The sequence below is a fragment of the Fusarium odoratissimum genome, assembly GCF_000260195.1.
Source record: "Fusarium odoratissimum NRRL 54006 unplaced genomic scaffold supercont1.9, whole genome shotgun sequence".
In the NCBI taxonomy this organism is placed as follows: Eukaryota; Fungi; Ascomycota; class Sordariomycetes; order Hypocreales; family Nectriaceae; genus Fusarium; species Fusarium odoratissimum.
In genome coordinates this window covers 1122435-1140742 of record NW_022158695.1, presented here as the reverse complement: position 1 = coordinate 1140742, position 18308 = coordinate 1122435, and the positions used below count along the sequence as shown (strand labels likewise).

General features: G+C 48.6%; 6 protein-coding genes across 8 annotated transcripts; 2 read left to right on the top strand and 4 right to left on the bottom strand.

Annotated features, from left to right (window-relative positions):
* Positions 1 to 204: 204 nt before the first annotated feature.
* Positions 205 to 1482, bottom strand: FOIG_06767 (uncharacterized protein; the record flags this gene model as incomplete). The annotated part of the gene is made up of 5 exons (XM_031205982.1): positions 205 to 634; positions 683 to 1059; positions 1106 to 1173; positions 1220 to 1256; positions 1309 to 1482. The coding sequence occupies 5 exons, from the start codon at positions 1480 to 1482 to the stop codon at positions 364 to 366; spliced, it is 927 nt and encodes a 308-aa protein (XP_031064706.1). The 3' UTR covers positions 205 to 363.
* Positions 1483 to 2428: 946 nt separating this feature from the next.
* Positions 2429 to 4273, top strand: FOIG_06766 (uncharacterized protein). The gene is made up of 2 exons (XM_031205981.1): positions 2429 to 2767; positions 2818 to 4273. Exons 1-2 carry the CDS (start codon positions 2517 to 2519, stop codon positions 2972 to 2974), a joined length of 408 nt encoding a protein of 135 aa, XP_031064705.1. The 5' UTR covers positions 2429 to 2516; the 3' UTR covers positions 2975 to 4273.
* Positions 2974 to 8023, bottom strand: FOIG_06765 (uncharacterized protein). The gene is made up of 12 exons (XM_031205980.1): positions 7767 to 8023; positions 7259 to 7719; positions 7142 to 7209; positions 6869 to 7089; positions 6784 to 6818; positions 6651 to 6736; positions 6444 to 6602; positions 6281 to 6396; positions 6111 to 6228; positions 5120 to 6058; positions 4330 to 5070; positions 2974 to 4278 (listed from the first exon to the last, which is right to left on the bottom strand). The coding sequence occupies exons 1-12, from the start codon at positions 7974 to 7976 to the stop codon at positions 3071 to 3073; spliced, it is 4362 nt and encodes a 1453-aa protein (XP_031064704.1). The 5' UTR covers positions 7977 to 8023; the 3' UTR covers positions 2974 to 3070.
* A 557-nt stretch (positions 8024 to 8580) lies between these two features.
* On the bottom strand, positions 8581 to 10005 carry FOIG_06764 (uncharacterized protein). The gene is made up of 3 exons (XM_031205979.1): positions 9610 to 10005; positions 9127 to 9559; positions 8581 to 9078 (listed from the first exon to the last, which is right to left on the bottom strand). The coding sequence occupies exons 1-3, from the start codon at positions 9887 to 9889 to the stop codon at positions 8796 to 8798; spliced, it is 996 nt and encodes a 331-aa protein (XP_031064703.1). The 5' UTR covers positions 9890 to 10005; the 3' UTR covers positions 8581 to 8795.
* A 1403-nt stretch (positions 10006 to 11408) lies between these two features.
* On the top strand, positions 11409 to 11735 carry FOIG_06763 (uncharacterized protein; the record flags this gene model as incomplete). Its single annotated transcript, XM_031205978.1, has 1 exon — positions 11409 to 11735. One exon carries the CDS (start codon positions 11409 to 11411, stop codon positions 11733 to 11735), a length of 327 nt encoding a protein of 108 aa, XP_031064702.1.
* A 998-nt stretch (positions 11736 to 12733) lies between these two features.
* Positions 12734 to 16364, bottom strand: FOIG_06762 (SulP family sulfate permease). 3 transcript variants are annotated; one of them, XM_031205975.1, is made up of 4 exons: positions 15253 to 16364; positions 15039 to 15184; positions 14452 to 14992; positions 12734 to 14394 (listed from the first exon to the last, which is right to left on the bottom strand). In XM_031205975.1, exons 1-4 carry the CDS (start codon positions 15509 to 15511, stop codon positions 12977 to 12979), a joined length of 2364 nt encoding a protein of 787 aa, XP_031064699.1. In that variant the 5' UTR covers positions 15512 to 16364; the 3' UTR covers positions 12734 to 12976. The 3 variants fall into 3 exon arrangements, with proteins under 3 accessions (XP_031064699.1, XP_031064701.1, XP_031064700.1); XM_031205977.1 differs by having other exon boundaries at positions 14452 to 15184; XM_031205976.1 differs by having other exon boundaries at positions 15039 to 15253.
* Positions 16365 to 18308: the final 1944 nt, after the last annotated feature.

Below are 18308 nucleotides of genomic sequence, written 5' to 3'. Positions count from 1 at the left end.
CGTAAATGATTTTGTGTATGGGGGTTTTCAAGGCGCTGAATGCCTCGTTGGGCTGAGCTGGGGGTTTGAAAATGCCTTGCAGCTTGTTAGCGCCGTGGCTGTTCAGGGCTCATGCAGCTCAGCGAGGCTTTGAGCCAAAGACCGCTTCAAGGTTAAAATGTACATATTTTAATTACTATTACCATTACTGTATGTTAACCATTTCAAAACTCCCCTCAATACCCAACTCCAAAAGCTGTTGCCTTGGCGTATTAGTTTACTCAACTCAGCTTCCGACCCTCGCAGAGCTCTGTCTTACAGCCATGGATATTGCTCAACGGCCACTGAGGTCTCGCTTCCATAAACCCTGTCATGCCTAGGCTTCTAACTGAAGCCCTCACTATGTCTGATGCTTCCCGCATTGAACTCAACATCACTCCTGTGTCCCTCGAGAACAAACTCTGTAGCATTCCTCTTTCGACCAACAATTATAGCATTAATTTTCGAGAGGAGCGGTTTGAATGTTGGGATACACGCGCAGACCAGTGCTGAAGTGACCTCTGCCAAAGCCCAAAGCTGTGGCCTGACGATATCCCATGTAGTAAGCGACCACGTTTCCACCCATTTTATCCTCACAATAGCAAGCGCGATTGAACTTCACCAAAGGTCAGCAAACGAGATATGTTATTCGAGGTATACTTACAAGCATCCGAGTCCAAAGACAGTTGAGAGAGCGATTTTCTGAGATCGACGGAGGTTGAGCTTCCAAATAACGGGTAGTGGCAAGATAGCTACCACGAGATCGGTCAAGATGTTGATTCCAGCACAAACATAAGCAAGCTCTAGCCGATTCGTAACGCACTTCATCCTAAGATCACGATTCCAGACGGCTTCGAGGGGGGCGCATTGAAGAAAGAATATCAGAATTTGACAGATATTCCAGAGTACGACCACCATTATAGCCCCAAGGTATGCAGATCGCCAGTAGGACAGCGTTACGATCTTGTAGTAGAGGAGAAGAAATGTCATTTTTGCCCAGAATAGTCCTTCTTTGTAGAAGAAGGCGGCGATATACGTGCACTTGTGCTGTTAGCTGGACCTCAGAAAGATAGAGACGTAATCGAACCTTGTAAAATGGCGTGGTCTTGTCCTCTGGCAGCGTGCCAGTAGGGTCGTTCAAGCCGAGTGGTACAACTGTAAATTTTGAGCTCAAGCTTTCCAAATATTGGTAATAACTTACGTGTAAGTATACATGATCCCATTCCTATTATACACAACTGAAATTACAAATGTTAGGATGGCTCCATATGGAAGCATCTGTTGACTTACCAAGGCCATTACAGCAGCAGCATCATCCCAATACGAAAAGCCAATGATACAGCGACACCAAAATCGAAGGGCAACGAACAGAATTGATACGCAAAGGGCAAAACAGACCACCAATATTACCATGACAAGATGGGTATGAGACGACTTGGCAGCTTCTTGTTCGGTGATAGCCATACTGGATGAGGGACCTGAAAGAACCGGTGATTAATCATTCGGAGAACATTGCCGTGATGCCTGGAGAGGTCATTAATATTTAACTTGTAAGTGAGGACTTTTCTACTCCAAGAAAGCCACTCCCTCTTTTGGCGTCTTGCTTTCCAAGGGACTTGAATCGGTCAGTGACAGCTGGAATGTAAGCCACCTACGCGATGGCTAATTCCCGGTCTTGATCAAGATCTACCGAAGATCCAGGAACAGAGCCTCCTCGAATCGGATAATATAGCTAAATGGGGTATCAGGTCGTTGATCTTGTCGACAGCCAAGACTTCTTACGTCGACGCTGTCGAAATACGGCTTGGGCAAAGCGAGCCAGCGTGTTGGATTCGCCGCGTGGCATTAACCGCAACGTTAAATGTAGATCCATTCCAAATCGACCCATGACCGCCAACGTTGATATTTCATTCATGCTGTCAAACGTCAGGTTGGCGAGGAAAAGTGACAGATGAGGCTCAAGATCTTCAACCCTTATGTCCGAGCACAAACGTTTGCAGTAGGATCCATGCATCCTACGATTATCAATTCATCTAGAACAAACGATCATCTATCTGTAAAGCTATGCAGGGTCTTGGCATCCGGTATTCTAGCTGAATGCGTTCAAGGACTGACATCCAATGTAAGAGATCTGCCCTGGTCGTGCGACGTTGCGAATTCACAATTCGTCACTCTACACCCACTGATAAAACACAGCCACCGATACTAAATTCCAGACCGAAGCGGTGGAATAATTCCCCGGTCAGTTAGTCTTTTGTTTCAGCTCCTCCCAAAATGGTGTCGGTGGCTTGAAATCAAGCGTCGTCTTATTGGCTACGCTTTCACAATGCGAAATACGAGCACTGGGCAGTGTGACACTCCAGGCATCCGCAATTACAGGGGTCATCATTGGATGAGAACTGACTTGCCATTTTGAAGTTCAATGTATATATCATGGGCTTTCGCAACGGGCTATATCATACTTATAAACATCAGTCTTGAGATAACTATCCATCAGCATGGCAACTACCACGAAACAAAGATTCCATACCTTGTTCAAGGATGATCCGTCAGATGACCACAATAAAATCGAACTCTTCTCCCCACTTGAGTCTCAACAACAGACCGAGATCACAGCATTCAACACTATCTCTCAATCCAACGTCGTTCCTCTGAGAAAGCTGAAACAATGGCCTCGAGCTGTCATATGCCCTGCCTGTCGAGAACTCTCTCTGACCCGAGTTGAACGCAAGATTTGTGGTGGTACGCAGTGAGTACAAACCCTGAAACAGGATATGTTGATAGAAGCTGACTCATAAGTGCCATGGCTGCATTGATGTTTGCGTGCACGATCGTTGGAGGCCCTCTTGCTTACATTGGGAATCAGTGGAAGAATACTGAGCACTACTGTTGCAGATGTAACCGGAGACTGGTGACTTGGCACTTTAGCTCTGGGACCGAGATTCATGTTTGGTAATTGATTTCGCTATATTGAAAATAGATGATTTATTGAGACCACAGACAGTTGTGTTTCAGCCTTGCCAATAGCTTTATAGTTGATACCATTGCTCTTTTATCCGGAGCTCAAATCCCATAGCCTCTTGAACTCGCTCTCCTTCTTCAGTAGCTCCCTTGGGTTATCCCACTCGATAACCCTTCCTCCTCCCATCACAGCAACTCGATCAAAGTCAACAACAGCACCCAGTCGATGTGCAATAGCGATAACCGTGCATCCCACGAACTCCTCTTGGACCACCTGTCGGATCAATTGCTCCGACTTGGCATCGACGTTGCTACTCGCCTCGTCAAGAAAAATAATCTTCTTGTTAGCGAGTATCGCTCTGGCAAGGCAAAGAAGCTGGCGTTGACCTTGTGATAGTCGCTCGACGTCAAGAATGCTGTCCAAGCCTCCGAGCTTCTCTACAGCGTCTTTCATCCTTAGGCGCTTGAGAACGGCGAGAATCCTCTCTTCAGGCTGCTCACCACGAGGAACCAGATTGTCGCGAACAGTAGTCTTCTTCATGAAGAACGGATGCTGAGGAACGACTGCCACAGACGCCCGTACAGTTTGTCGCGGAAGCGTAGTGATGTCGATGCCGTCGAACTTGATGCTAGACTTCGAGTCAACCTCCAACATCCGGAGAAGACAGGCCATCAAGGAGCTTTTGCCACTGCCACTCCGGCCAACGACGCCGACCTTGAATCCTGCTCTGATGTCTAGACTGACTTCGTGCAGTACTGGCTCACCCGAAGTGGTGTATGCAGCCGTCAAGTTTTCGATCTGCACGTGGCCATGAGAAGGCCAGCTCTCGGGTGGAGTAACCACCTCGCCTGGAAGATTCTCGCTGTCAGTTGTGGAGCAGAACTCCTTAGTACGGCTAACAGCACCCAGTGAGGTCTCTAATTGCGTATAATTCTTGATGAGTTGTGTGAGATATTGCGAAAAGGATGTCACATTGAGGAGGGCCATTGCCACAAACTTCGGCTCGAAGTTGTCTCGAAGCTTGACGATGAGAACCATCAAGATTGTAGCCAGCGCTGCAACCGCAAGATCAAGGATAACAGCTAGCCAGCGCTGAATACTGAAGAGGAGATAGTATGGACGCTGAGATGCGTCGAGGAACTGAAAGTGTTGTTCCTTGAACTGCTTGACCCAGCCGAAGGATCTAACGCTGGACAATCCTTGAAGGGTATCAAGGAATTGTGTGAACAGGGGTGAGTTTGCTTGTAGCTCAAGGATTCGGATCTGGCGAGAAGTCCGAAGGCAAAATCTCTGAAGCACTAGCGGAACGGTCAGTGAATGTTAAAAAGGGTGTCAAGAGCGAATCTTACGCCAGCAGAAGAAAGCCAGAGGGGGCAGCGTCGCCACAAAGTATCCAGAGAACACACACATCAGTATAACAGCCATGATGGTGACGCTGGTATCAATGGCCAGGTCAATCAATGCAAACGGAAGCTCTGTGTCTATGACAGACATATCGCGGCTGAAACGGTTTGTTGTAACGCCAACATCCATCCTTGAGAAGAATGACAACGGAGCATTCATCACTGTTCGAAGTAGTCGGGCATGCAGGACTTCGCTGCTCAAAGGCACCATGATAACAAGGTAATGCACAGCCGCACCCATAATGCCAATTATCGCAAGTCCAGCTAGCATCGAGTAGAGTCCAAGGTAGAAGTTGTTGACGCTTTGTTGAGTGATAACAGAATGACCAGTCCAGAAACTTAGCAATAGCTCAGTCATCTTGTGGGCGGCGCCGAATAAGACTGTGAGCGTTACGAGCAACAGGACATGCCACTTGGGTACCGTGTTGAAATAGTAACCATAGGTAGCAAGTTCTCCCAGTGCTCGGTTAGCAGATTCAGTCTCTTCTTCTGGTCCTTGCGGTGCCGAAGTTGATCCTTTATTGGCTGTCGAGGACTCGCCGTCCTCCTTGGCAGCCCCGTTCTGCCGAAGATGCAAACCACTGAAGTAATCAGTGTCATTCTTGAGTTGCTCAAATGTTCCTTGATGCTGGACTGTGCCATGTTCGCTTAGAGCAACAACGTGGTCTGCGTATGCAAGCCGATGAACTATGGGATATCAGTACTTTTCACTCCGACCCATGGCAGCTAAACTCACTGGCGTTGGTTACACAGACAACAGTCGTGCCAAGCTCTTTTAGCAACCCTGTTTCTGAGAAGAGCATCCGGTAAATATGCTCCTCTGTCGAAGCATCTTGTCCCGAAAAGACATCGTCGAGAATAAGCACTCCCGCCTTTGAGTGAATGGCCCTCGCAAGTGCAAGTCTCTGGTTCTGGCCACCGCTGAGAGAAACCCCGCCGCTGCCCGCTTTCGTGGCGTCCTTGTCAGGCATCTCAGCAATGTCCTGCTCAAGTCCACATGCATGAACAACTCTATCATACCAATCTTTGTGATATGTGGATATACCAAGGATGTTCTGTCGAATCGTCAAGTTCTGAATCCATGGCTTCTGGTCAACAAATGCGATACGTCGGGCGTCAGTGTAGACAAATCCCTTATACGGTTGTAACTCTCCCAGCAAGGCCTTCATGAGAGTGCTTTTACCAGATCCTACACTCCCAATCACAAAGGTGAAGTGGGATTTACGGATGGGAAAGGATATGTTGCTGAGAACTGGTGCTTCAGTCTTTGACCATCCGAAGCTGGCGTCTGAGACGATCATGAGAGACTGGCCAATTGCCACTGATGGTTCGTTGGAGCGATCTAGTAGCTCAATCGAGGCTCTGTCCTGAGAAAAAGCACGCGGCCCGAAATTCCGGGTTTCTTGTTGGGCTCTGCTATCGCGGACACTGAGAGGTAAGCGGTGATCCTTGCAGCTATCAGATAGCAGAAAGCCCTGCATCCGATCAAAGCATGCCAGCGATGCCTTCATTCCAGGAATGGTTCGTATGAGTGTGGACATAGGGTTCGACAAAAGATAGATAAGCGAAAGCGAAGTATATGCCGAAGCCGTACTCAAGGGGTTGCCTGTCTCTTGCGATATCACGACATAAGTTGCGAACGTAGCGAGTGGGGCTATGGCTTCCATGCTATTTTCTAGACGGTGAAGTTAGCGGTTTGGCGTATCTAAAGTCATTCGTAGACCTACGGAAAAGGACTCGCCAGCACATCAATTTACGGAACTTCTTGGACAGGTCCAATTCTCTGACACGTAGACTTTGGACCAGGTTATTGAGAACATCCGTGAGCCCGAGCATTTTCACCTCCTGTAATCTTGATCAGTGACTCAACCCGAGCGTCTTTGAAGTGGGCACTTACTTTCATTGAGCCCAGCATCGAGGCAGTAACATCAATGCGCGTCTGGATACCGCGAACCCACCGCTTCTGTGCGTTTGCAATATACTTAGCTATCATCAAGATGCCAGTGGTCGAGACTAATCCCATGTTAAAAGTGAACTTGTTAGCACCAGGGAACGCAAACCTATTGCCACAACCATAGGTGCCAGAAATGCCATGCCCAGCTGTCTGTATAGGAGATATAAAGCCACTCCGCACTCAATTGGTGAGGCCCACATCTCATGTATGCTTGCGAAGTTCATGCAGATGTTTTCGGTGTCGGCAGACATCAGTGTTACAGCAACTGCAATACGTTAGCTTTGCCCCTTGCCTAAGAGTCCCATTTTCTTACTTGATTCGTCAAAAGCCGTAATGCTGAGATCGAGGGTCTTGTCATAAATCAGGCTGATCAGGCTACCCCTGACTGCTGTGACAAATCTAGATAATTAGCCTCGGCTTCTCAACCGGCGGAGCTTTGATCTCACTGATAAGTCATATGCCAATAGAATGCGTTAGCGATCTTGAGAATGTTAGCCTGGATACCACAAGAAACACGGGCGAGATACAAACCGCCAGTCCGATGAAGACACAACACCAGGCCCCCGTGAGGCCCCATCCAATGGCTTTGTCTTCATCCAAGTTACTCGCAAAGCCAATGGTTCTCTGAATCAGAAAAGGCTGTGCGTATTTAAAGGCCATCAAGCAAATACGGGATAACATTCCGAGAAGAAAGACTGTCCTAGAAGACCAGATGGTGGACCAAAAGAGAGCGTTACTCTTAATTTGATTCGCTAGACTGTCTGTCAGCTTGGCATATTCTGCAGGAATGTGTTGTGAACTCACCCGCACGCCATGACTTCTCCACCTGCGCGAACAATCTCTTTCCCAACAGACTGTTTTCAATGGCATACCTGTTATCGCATTAGTTGGGTCAGGATGTAGACAGTCAAAACAACATACAGGTCATGCTCAGTCAAAAAATTGGAGAATCCTAATTTCATCAGAGGGTTGATCCACCAAAAGACACTGCGGCCCAGTATACCGCTCGTCGTCTCGGGTGATAGATCGCGGTACTGAACTCTCAATATGGACCTCTTTTCCCATGCTTCAGAAATAAGAATGAGAGCCTTGGCGCTGGTTGCTGCCGTGAACAGCCTCGCAACTGCATGCGCTCCATCGAGAAGCCATAGCGTTCTGGCTATAGCGCAATCGAAAAGAGATGTAAAAAAGAGATAGACGTTGATGATTGTCGAAGGTCTCACAGAGCGTGTATGCTCGACATAAGACAGTAAGGCCAGCAACAGTCCGTTCACAAATACGAGAGCCGCTGCAGCAATTTGTGGTTGAGATGTAGGCAGAGGCCCCACGGTCCAGTACGTCAGCACCACAAGTTGCAATCCGGTATAGACGGTGATCAACCCCTTATGTATCGTCAGCGTTATCCTGACTACGGCCTCAGGAGACAAACCAGTTTGATGAGAAGACGTGAATTCTCAACAATCTTTCTCGGCTCCCTTTTCAGCCATAACAGTCTCTGTGGGGCAAGAACAAAGAATAAAACAGATGGGACAATCGATAGCATAACATTCTCAAACAAGACAGTAAAATCAAATCTTCCCGAGGCCGAAGGGCCAAAATCGGTTTCGGGCAGAACGTTTAGTGAAGAATTAACATCCATGGCGCTTGTGGCTGAGTCGTCTCTTCAATTTCACAACGGGGCCAGGGACATTCATATCATGGTCCGACACATAAGGCAAGTTGGTTATCTCATGCTAAGATCCAATGACGAAATTGCCTAAATCAGTTGGTGCTTACGTGGGTGACTACGTTTTCATCTGTGATTCAACTGCGGGGGAAAGAGTTGATTGGCTGGTGAACCTAACAACAGGATAAGCTTACGCCCGTCTTACAGGGAGGAATAGGGAATGATAGACTGCAGATTGCTTGAATTGTAGATCAGATAGATATTCAATATATCCAATATTTAAATCAAAGAAAATTCGGGGTGTTTTCTCAATGATAGATGGACGTTGGCTATTACATTACTATGACCCACAAGCTCCTGTTCTCCTGTCAATAACACTCAAGCTCTATCATCAACCTAGGCAAAACCAGCAATGCACTTCATCAGTGGCGCTACACACAGTCTCGATTATGGCAAATTACTATCTCTCCTGATAGATAGCAATCGAATCCTTTGTAAAATAAACGTAAATATGCATATTCAGTTTGACGGTTTTGGTTTGGTGGGATAAGAAGTGACCGCGTCGAGCCTACAAAAGTTCCTCACCGCGTATCTGGTTTCGTCACCACCTTACGAAATCTGCACCGAATCACGACAACTCCAATGGATCAAAACGGTTTAGCTCAACAACAACCAACGTAAATTTCGTCAAATTCGTAATCTTACAAATTGGTATATCCTTCAACCTCGCTTTTGTCTCTAAAAACACATCTGAGCTCCAAAATCGCTATTTTTCTTCAACACGTAACCATTTTATTCCTTGACAAGGACAGCTCTGTATCGAACCTTGCCCTCCTTCAAATCGTGCAGAGCCTTCTCAATGCCCTCCTCGTTAAGGGGGTATGTCATAATAGTGGGCTTAATGTTCTTCCTGGCAGCGAAGTCAAGAAGCTTGCGAAGGCTGTCGCGAGAGCCGACCAGAGAGCCCTGAACGCGAATACCCTTGAGGGAGAGCGAGGTAAGGGGAACGGGAGTGGACTCCAGAGCGGCAGTAAGAGGGTAGATTACACCGTCGGTATCAACAAGAGGAACGAGGCTGCGTTTGTTAGTTATGACAAACCAAGTGTTGGTGCGGTGAACATACCTGCTGTAGTCGACATTTGCGCTACCGCAGAGAAGCAAGTGCTTGACGGGCTTGAAGTTCTTAGGAGCCTCGTCTCCAGACTTGAAGACAATAAATTCGGAGGCACCGTAGTCCAGGGCCTCCTGCCTCTTGGACTCGGATGAAGAGAAGACAACGACGTGAGCTCCCTTGGCAGCAGCGAGCTTGATGGCAAGATGGCCCAGGCCACCAATGCCCATAACACCGACTCTATCTTGGGAGCGGAGACCGTACTTGGTCAGGACTGTGTAGACAGTGGCTCCCGCGCAGAGGAGAGGGGCCGCATCAGCAGAGTCGTATCCATCAGGAATGGGTGCAACAGTCTTAGAGTCCCAGACAGCACCGTAGGAGAAAGAACCGTTGTCGGTGTCAGAGAAACCATAAATCTGACGCTCACGACAGTACTGGTCGAGGTCTATTGCAGAGTCAGTACCATAGGTAATTCAAAGTATATTGGGTCCTTACCTGTACAGCAGTTGTCGCAAGAGCCGCAGATCTGATGTGTGTATCCGAATCCAACTCTGTCACCAACCTTGACGTTCTTGACTGACGACCCAACCTCACGAATAATTCCAACACCCTCATGACCCAGGACAATTCCACTGGGCTGGTAGAGCTTATCCGTTCCACAAACACCAGAGTGTGTTGTCTCAATGAAGACCTCGTGGTTCTGGAGCTCACGCTCGACGGTGTCGGAGACAATCTTTCCCTCGGGGGTTCCTCGGAAGACCTTGTAAGAGACCATTGTTGCGATTTTATGTAGGTTATGTAGGAATATAGAGATAGGGTTTTGTGTAAAGATGGGGTATATGGTTCGATTCGAAGGGGGGATTCTGGGCTGGGCTTTATATAGAAAACGGTTGGCGATGGCGACGGTTACATAGGGCTATCGGACCGGCCGGGGCAGTCTTCTTCATCGAGTTGGCCGACCACGCGAAGCACGGATTGTGGGTTTGACTCTGGAACGAGCCTGAAGAAAGAGACCGAAGTGGGGATGTGAAAGCTTCTTTTTGCCTTGATATCGGGGTTAGCGAAGAGTCCGTCATTATGGACATTTTCGCAATCCAAGTTTTGCATATTTTGGGATGTTTATTTCCGGTGAGACTAATCTAGCATCTTCTCCAACTTCTGATGCTTCTCTTCTGTTGGACATCTACTATGTTGGCAATGATGATTCTTCACCGACAAGTCGCTTAACATCTCCCCTTGCTATTAATACCTACTTCGGAAACATCGTTATCTTTATCCGTCCTGACCGTTTGTTTCAGGTCCTCGGATCATTCACGTAACTTGTCCCCAGCTTTGTAATCTCAAAATAAAATTCAACCGTTGAAAATGGATTCTCGGACCGCTCTCGGTGGGTACGGACCCGGTGAAGAGTGGAGCACGGCGGAGCCGCTTGCCTCGGCACTGAAGTATTTTCCACGTGTACTAGCAAGATCCATGACGATATTGTTTCTAGAATTCCTGATAGAAGGTTTCGCCATAGAAATCTTTGTCTCCGATCGGCGGACATGATGTCATGCGGTGAGATTTTCAGGGTCTTGAATCCTTTGCCATTCTCGTCAATATGAGTTGGGATGGATTTGTTTTATGGTCTTGAGAGTCGCATTGAATCATCTCGATTTCAATTTGACTACGCATGAAGCCTGGATCAGTAGTGGGAGTTAGTGCCGGATATGCACCACTAGCAGTTAGTCTCCGAAGCTTTGTTAAGGACTGACGATAAGTTACGATAGACGTAGATATCATGCCATAACTTGAACCATTCTGGCGACAGGGGTAACTTGAACGATACAGGCCAATTTCATCCGACATCCGGGGACAAGATGCCACGCACAATTCTACAAAGGCTCCATTTCCATTCGATGTGTTGAGTTTGTGTTCGGATACTAGAAATATCATGAGACTTGTATAGTTTTTCAATGTTCCTGTTACCTTGATGCACAGCAGCTTATGAACATACATACCTGGCGTCCCCGTCCTCGTCACTATTCAAAATTGTTGCGTTCTCAGGTGATGGTGCTGAATTATCCAAGTACCTCCTCAGACAGCGAGGTAAGGCGCGCGATGCAAGCATCAGCTGTCTGATTTATCAATTAGAAATATCACTCTCCAAACCTTAGATAGCAGGGAGTTAGCAGCTCCATCAAGTAACGTCCTCCCAGTTGCCTGCCCGAAAGTGGGAAAGCACATATCTATGAGGTAGTCGGACGGTACCTTCCGTCTATCTCTCTAGAGATAGAAGAAAGCGTAGACTCCCAATGTTGACGATAACTGGCTTCTTTCAACTCATCAAGTTTCTTCCAAATCCAAACAAGATGGGCTCCTTGCTGCCTTGGTTGACTCGATCTATCCGCGACGCGTCACCTGTTTCTCATGAACTTACATTCAAGAAGAAGTTCAATTGGGATCTGGAGGAGCGCATGTTCATCGCTGAGTTACGGGATACTTTCTGGAAGCACGTGTTCTTTCTGGAATTTCGAGTCTGGGACTCGGTCTGCCGATGGCCAGGATGTTCTCTTATCCCTAATGACGAGAGGTTCAGTCAATATTGCATCGCTGTTCGCCCCGGGGATGTTTTCATCTGATGAAGAGGGTGGTAAGTACCCAACACCAAAGCTTGTATAGTGTATGATCCACAGTGAAATCTTCCGGGAATGGCCTTTTGCCAGATGGTTAGCCACGTTCCGGCTCAGTCGAAGAGTCCCTATCCAGCAGGAGATAGGATCTTGTTACTCCTGGAGCACCCCTATAAACTTCTTCCACGGCTTTGAAAGTCCATAGCATCCGTCTAATCAACTTAAATGGTGGCAGAGTAAGCTAGGGAGCCTTCACTTTCCCATTCGCAGTCTTGTCATTAATATGCTCTTTTTTGTGGCGCTTCACATGTTCCTGGGTTACCTAACTGTGAGCAATTCACTCAAGGACCTATGGCAACAACGAAACAGCACTGTAACTGTTGCAACATGACGCATAACTGTAAAGTTCCGATTTTGGCGGAATGTAACCCGGCGCGATATTACGGAGTCACCGCTCAGCGAGATTAAGGCGGATTGCGAAGAAAGTCATGACGGACAGTCTGCTTGTACGATAACCAGCTCACTCTAGCGATTCTTTTATTTCTCCAATCTCCCGTGACCTTGGCAGCTTCGCTTCGTAGTGATCTGTCCTTGGAAGTGATGTTGCCGTTTAGAGTAGTCGGTCAAGAGTTCGAGGCTTCCACGCACGCCACGTACCGATTACAAGGTAGGAGTGATTATATTGCTCAAGTGACCAGTTTCCGGGTCTTACAAAGCTCCATGTATGGTAATGTATCTCGTTCAAGCGGGGAAGTTGAACACCCTTTGACCTTGGACTGCTTTCTTATTTGTCTTGCAATGATCACACCACCCTCGTGCATGGTTGTGTTTGTGCTTGGCACATGACATCAAAGGCAAGGCTTGGAACCGAGATCTGACAGCAAGCATTAAGGGCAGATCAAGAGGTTTTAATCACTCCCAGTACATATTATGAATCTGATGGTTATCAGGCTGTACTCAGTATATTCTCAAGTTCTTCATTATTTGCGACAGTCACGAGCAAAAGGCATGCATGTAAAAGTGATAAGTCATTGTCATTCATAAGCCATGGACAACTTCACCATTGGCATCTTCCCATATGTAAACACTAGAACTAGATCAACATCAAAAACTAAATCGGGTATAGACACATCGCCTCACAACCTCTATGGCGATTTGATTCCATCATGACAAATCTTTTAACGAATTAAAACTCCATGAAACACCATGATACCCATATAGACAACGATTAATATGTAATAATAGCCAACTTAGTGCTGCTTCAACTCGGCGGCGGAAACGGCAGCGTCGACGGCCTCCTGCAAATCAAGATGGAAGAAAGGTCGGTTGAGGCCCTGCACGGCAATGAGACGAGCGCTAGTTGGGTCTCTTGAGACACCCTTCTCGGAGCCAATGCTGTTGATAGAATCGTCGACGGCCTCGATGTCCTGCTTGACAGGGGCGCTCTTGGCCTTCTCATCGAGAGCAGCAGCAGTAGCAGCACTGTCGTCACCACCGAGGTCGGCAATGGAGAAGATGGCCTTCCACTGTCCGGTACCATCATGGTTTGTGCGGGGAGTGCGGAAACCGAAGCCAGCAGCAGCTAGAGCACGCTTGGTCCATCGGTTCTCGATGTTGGCGAAGTGCCAGTCAACGACCTCAGGAGCAGCGAACTTGTCAAGTTGGTTGCGAACATCAATCAGAGCCTGAATGGAAGTAACGTCGACGTTGTTGACACTGGAGAAATCGAGGACGACAGCCTTCAGAATGGGTCGCTCATCGTTCTCAACAGCCTTGATGTGGCGGGGCTCTCGGTCGTTCCAGGGACGGTCACCAAGCTTGCCCAGAAGAGCAGGGTTAGTTCGTCTGCACTCCTTGAAGATGGTCTCGGTGAGGTGGTTAAGGTAGTGAGATGCGTTGGGGTAGTTAAAGCCCTCGGCAAATCGGTAGATGAAGACTCCAGGGTAAGGAGTACGGACGACGACCTTGGGGTTGGCACCGTTGCCGTGATCAAGAGGAAGGAAGCCAGCTCGGAGAGAACCCTCACCCTCGTCAACGGATCCAGGGCTGGAGGTACCGTCACTGACGTTGGCCTTCATGGTTCGGACACGGACAACACCGAGGAAGCGACCACGGGTCTTGAAGAGACGGAAGACGACGACAGCAGCGGACATGGCGATGGTGGTGTAGATACCGTTCTCAATGGAGCTGAAGATGGTGACGAGTACACCAGCGAAAAAGATGATGACCTCAAGGGGGGAGACGCGCCAGAACTGGTAGACAACCTTGGGAGGAGTGATGACATCTCCGACAGCGTGGATGATGACACCGGCAAGACCTGCGTTAGGGATGTAGAAGAAGACAGCAGTAAGGGCGTAGAGAGCAAGCAAGACGACAATAGCAGTAATGACACCAGCGAAGGGAGTTCGAACACCAGCCTTGGACTTGATGGCAGTTCGGGAGAAAGATCCAGTAGCGGGGTAAGCTCCAAGGAAGGGACCGAGAAGGTTGCTGACACCAATGGCGACGAGTTCCTGAGAGGGGTCGATAACGTAGTTGTTGACACGACCGAAAGACTTGGAGATGGAGATGTGCTCAATCAGGACAACGATGACGGCGGCGGGAAGCTCAGAGACGAAAGACTTGATGATGGGGGTGTTGATCTCGGGGACAGCAGCGTGAGTGAAACCTGAACGAGTTAGTCCATTACTGGATCAATTGTCAATTGTGAGACTAGGTAACTTACCACTGGGGACGTCGCCGACAATGCTGATGCGGGGCTTGGAGCGGTGGTTGATGTTCATACCCGCGCTGATACCAACGTACAGCAGGATGACAAAGGCGGTTCGCAGGGTCGAAATGAAGAAGTACAGCTTAGCGCGCTGGGGCTGCTTCTTGGCCATGGTGCTGCAGAAAATACGGATCAGGTAGAGCATGGTCAGGGCTGACAGACCAATAGCAGCATCGAGCTTGCTGCCACCCAAGTTCTTGAGGGTGTCAATGATCACACGGTAGGTTGCCTGACGGGTGTTGACACCCTTGATGCCCATAAGCTTGGGGACTTGACCAGCGATAATGTTGACACCGGAGCCAGTCATGAAAGCACAGATGGAAGGCAGAGGGATAAACTCAACGAGCCATCCGAGACGAGCGAGACCGAGGAAAGTGACGATTGAGCCGACGATGACCGCGAGGGCGGAGGCGACAACGTGACCAGGAACATCGGGCAAGGAATCGGCAGCCTTGAGAACGATGTTACCTGTGACCTGGGACATGACAGCGACGGGCTGAAGAGTCAGTTAAAGTTGGTCAATAGACATGTATAGTACTTACACCAATGGTGATGTCCTTGGATGTGGCAAAGAACCAGTAGATCAAGACACCCATGAAGGATGAGTACAATCCATACTCGACGGGAAGCTGTGCCAGCTGGGCATAGGCCATAGACTGGGGAACAACGACAGCACCAACAGTGATACCTGCGGGGAGTTGATGTCAGCGAACAGAGTCTCCCCGAGAATGTAACAGCACCGGGGAGTTGACTTACCAGCAACCAAGTCACCAATGAACCAGATCAAATTGTACTTGCCAACCCATGACAAGAACGGGAAGAGGTTGTAAAAGTATTCTCCAACAGCACGGGCGCTGGGTGTGATTTCTCGAAGAAATTCACCAACTGTAGGCTCCTCCTCGATGTAAAGGTCGGCATTGGAGATTGAAGGCGCTTTCTCTTCGGGTTCGGTGTGATCGGCGCCGATGAACTTTTCCAAGGCCGTCTTGGCAGAATTCTTGCCTGGTTGAGACATGTTGGAACAACAACAGCAAAGTCAAATGGGGAAAAAGGACAACGCTCAAAAAAAAGACTATGGGAAAAGGGAGATGAAATAAGATTCTTGAGTAGGTATGCAAGAACGGGGAGATCAAAAAGGTTGATCAGCAATGGCACAACGTGGGTATTTGAGTCGTCAAGACGTGCCGTGGGTCCCTGAGTCGGATTGTCGCTCGGTCGGTCGGGGGTGTGATGCAGCGCTAGCAAGACTTTCTCCTAGTTAGGACAAGTAGTCGAGGTAGCTATGACGACTGAAGGTCTTGGGTCTTCAGGATCAGAGGGTCTTCAGGATGAAAGGGTGAGCCAGATCGAGTCGATCTGTAGGATATATATGGGGTTAAGACCCGTTGAGGGAATTGAGAAGTGGGAGCGAGGTTGAGAGAGAGATAATCGAGAAGAAAGAGGCGAGGAAGGGCCACATATAAATTTAGACTGGACTGGCTGACCACCAGCGGCGATCCGAGCCCAAGGGCGTGTGTATTGTTTGCGAAGTCAATTGCTAAGCTGTCGCTATCGTTCCGTGGACCTGGTCTGGTCTGGCCTGGCCCACGCGGTAGTGTCATTTCCTCTCAATTCAGCCCTTTTTCAGGCTTCATGCAATCGTGACCACGGCCCAAGTCCAATGTCACGACGTTTCTTTTTTTGCGAGCGGGGAGATGAGAGTCTCACTGTGTGATTGAACAGGGATCGACGAACGCCAAAAACTCTGGGCGCTACTGTTAATGCCTGTATCCTTTGTAGCCTGTACATGTGAGCTGGGATCACATTTGAGGTCTCCTCGGACCCTCGTGCGGTGTGTCATTTCCTTCACACCCCAAGCTCTCTTGTCTTGTACCGCGTCAAGCTGCAGAATTGATGGAGGCAGCGTGGTGAGTTTGCGGCAAAAGCTGTGCGTCCGGGGCTCCATTAGAACCATTGCGTGCTGACCAGGATCTGAGCATGCAATTGTCACTATCCCAATTCAGCTCCGCCAAAACTCCACCAACATTCGTGTCGTCTCCGTGGCGAGATCTCGTCTCTCAAAGAATGATATTCTCTCAGAGTTTGAATTTTGCGAGGCTTCTGATGCTTTGTGAGTAATAATGAGCGAAATGACAAAAGTCTGTGAATATTATGCGACCTTGCATTACCACGCTCAAAGTTCATGAAAAGAGAAAAATCCCTGCTAGATCTCGCGACGATATGGTCCCCGATTGCGCCATTCGATCTAAAGCCGTTAACAGTTTAGTTCCGCTTTCTAAGCGGCAGGCGTTATTCCCATTGCGGAATAGTGGAGTTGAAACCGCAGAAGCTTTGATGATGAAGTGAGATCATCATTGGATTAGAAATGGTCAATGAACTCATCCCGTCGAGACACGGAGGAAATCGAGCGTGAAAGATGTTGTGAATTACCATATTTATTGTGTAGCGTGTTGATATCCATTGCTTACAGTGGGTGAGGGCACTGATCAAGATCCTTCAGCCTTCAGGGACCTTCGGGGAGTTGGTCAGGTAGCTCAGGTACCCCTGTCTTGGAAGTTTGTGTCGCCGTTACCGGCATGAGAGCTTTTTGTTCCATGCATGCTTCCATTCTCGGGGAGATGAGCTTTTGGACTCTCAAATTTCTCGTTCCTGTATTACGTCGTTTCGGTACCCTTTTTTGGGAGTAATGCTGTATCAAAAATGGTCGCCCTAGATGAAGACTTTTTCGCTGTCCAATCTCTTCAATGACCCAATATTCATCATGATGGCCTCATCGGCCCATACCCCAACTCCCCGTAACGCTTCGGCCCCACTCCCCTTTGCTACCGGTGCTAACGTCTCTGGCGTTACGGGACCTTGAATAACCTTCATCAGACTCGATATCACATGGCGAATGCCGGTATTGCTGCAGAACAAAGTCCACAATAAAGCAACAAATCTCTCATCTCCGAACTTTATCATGAAAGTCCAGAGCCCTCCATGTAGTCCAGAATTGCTTCTGGTGAGACTATTGCTCAACCATCACGACACCCATGCTCTACGGCTGAGGACTCAAGATGGGTCCCTATTTTCGGGGAGTCCAGTAACAAGTGCACATGCATCCTCATTTGCCTGTTCGTCCATTCGTCAATTTACACCACCCCTGGTCCAGCGCTCAACCCATGCTGTCTCTCGAAGTGAGTGTGCACCGAGACAACTTAGTTTCCCAAGGCTGCGGTTGCGCGGTCACACATCAGGTCTAGACTTCAATAAACTACAGCTACTGTGAGTCAAAGAGGCTCTAGGTTGACAGCTTGACCGTGATACATGTTGCCGATCTTCCGAGTCGTGTGTGAAGCTGCCAGCTCTCGATCAATAGCTTCAAGTTGCAAGTCGACGCACTGGCATGGTGCAATATGGCAAGCCCGAAATCTTATCTGACGCAATAGACCCTTCCATATTGCTCATATTAGTGCGTCGCATGTGTCTTTTCTCATTTCAAGGTAACACGGATCTCCAATCTGGGCGATCGTGGCCGCGTGTTAGCTTGCTTCCCTCGCTGCAACAGAGACCATCGTAACACTCTCCGCGTAATACTCTCGGGCCATCGCTGGGTCGTCGGTCGTTTCCCGCCTCTTCTTACGAGATCGAAACAGATTTGTCCCGTGGTCGCCGGCTGCGTCTGCTGTTTCAGCTCAAAAATGGCCCCTTTCGTCCCCCACCCACGCAGGCACGCGAGCTGGGAGTAACCTCATTGACAGTCTCCCCCTTTGTCACTGCTGCATGTCTCATTGGATCCAACAAGAACCCATGCTCCGGACCATCGGGGCTCG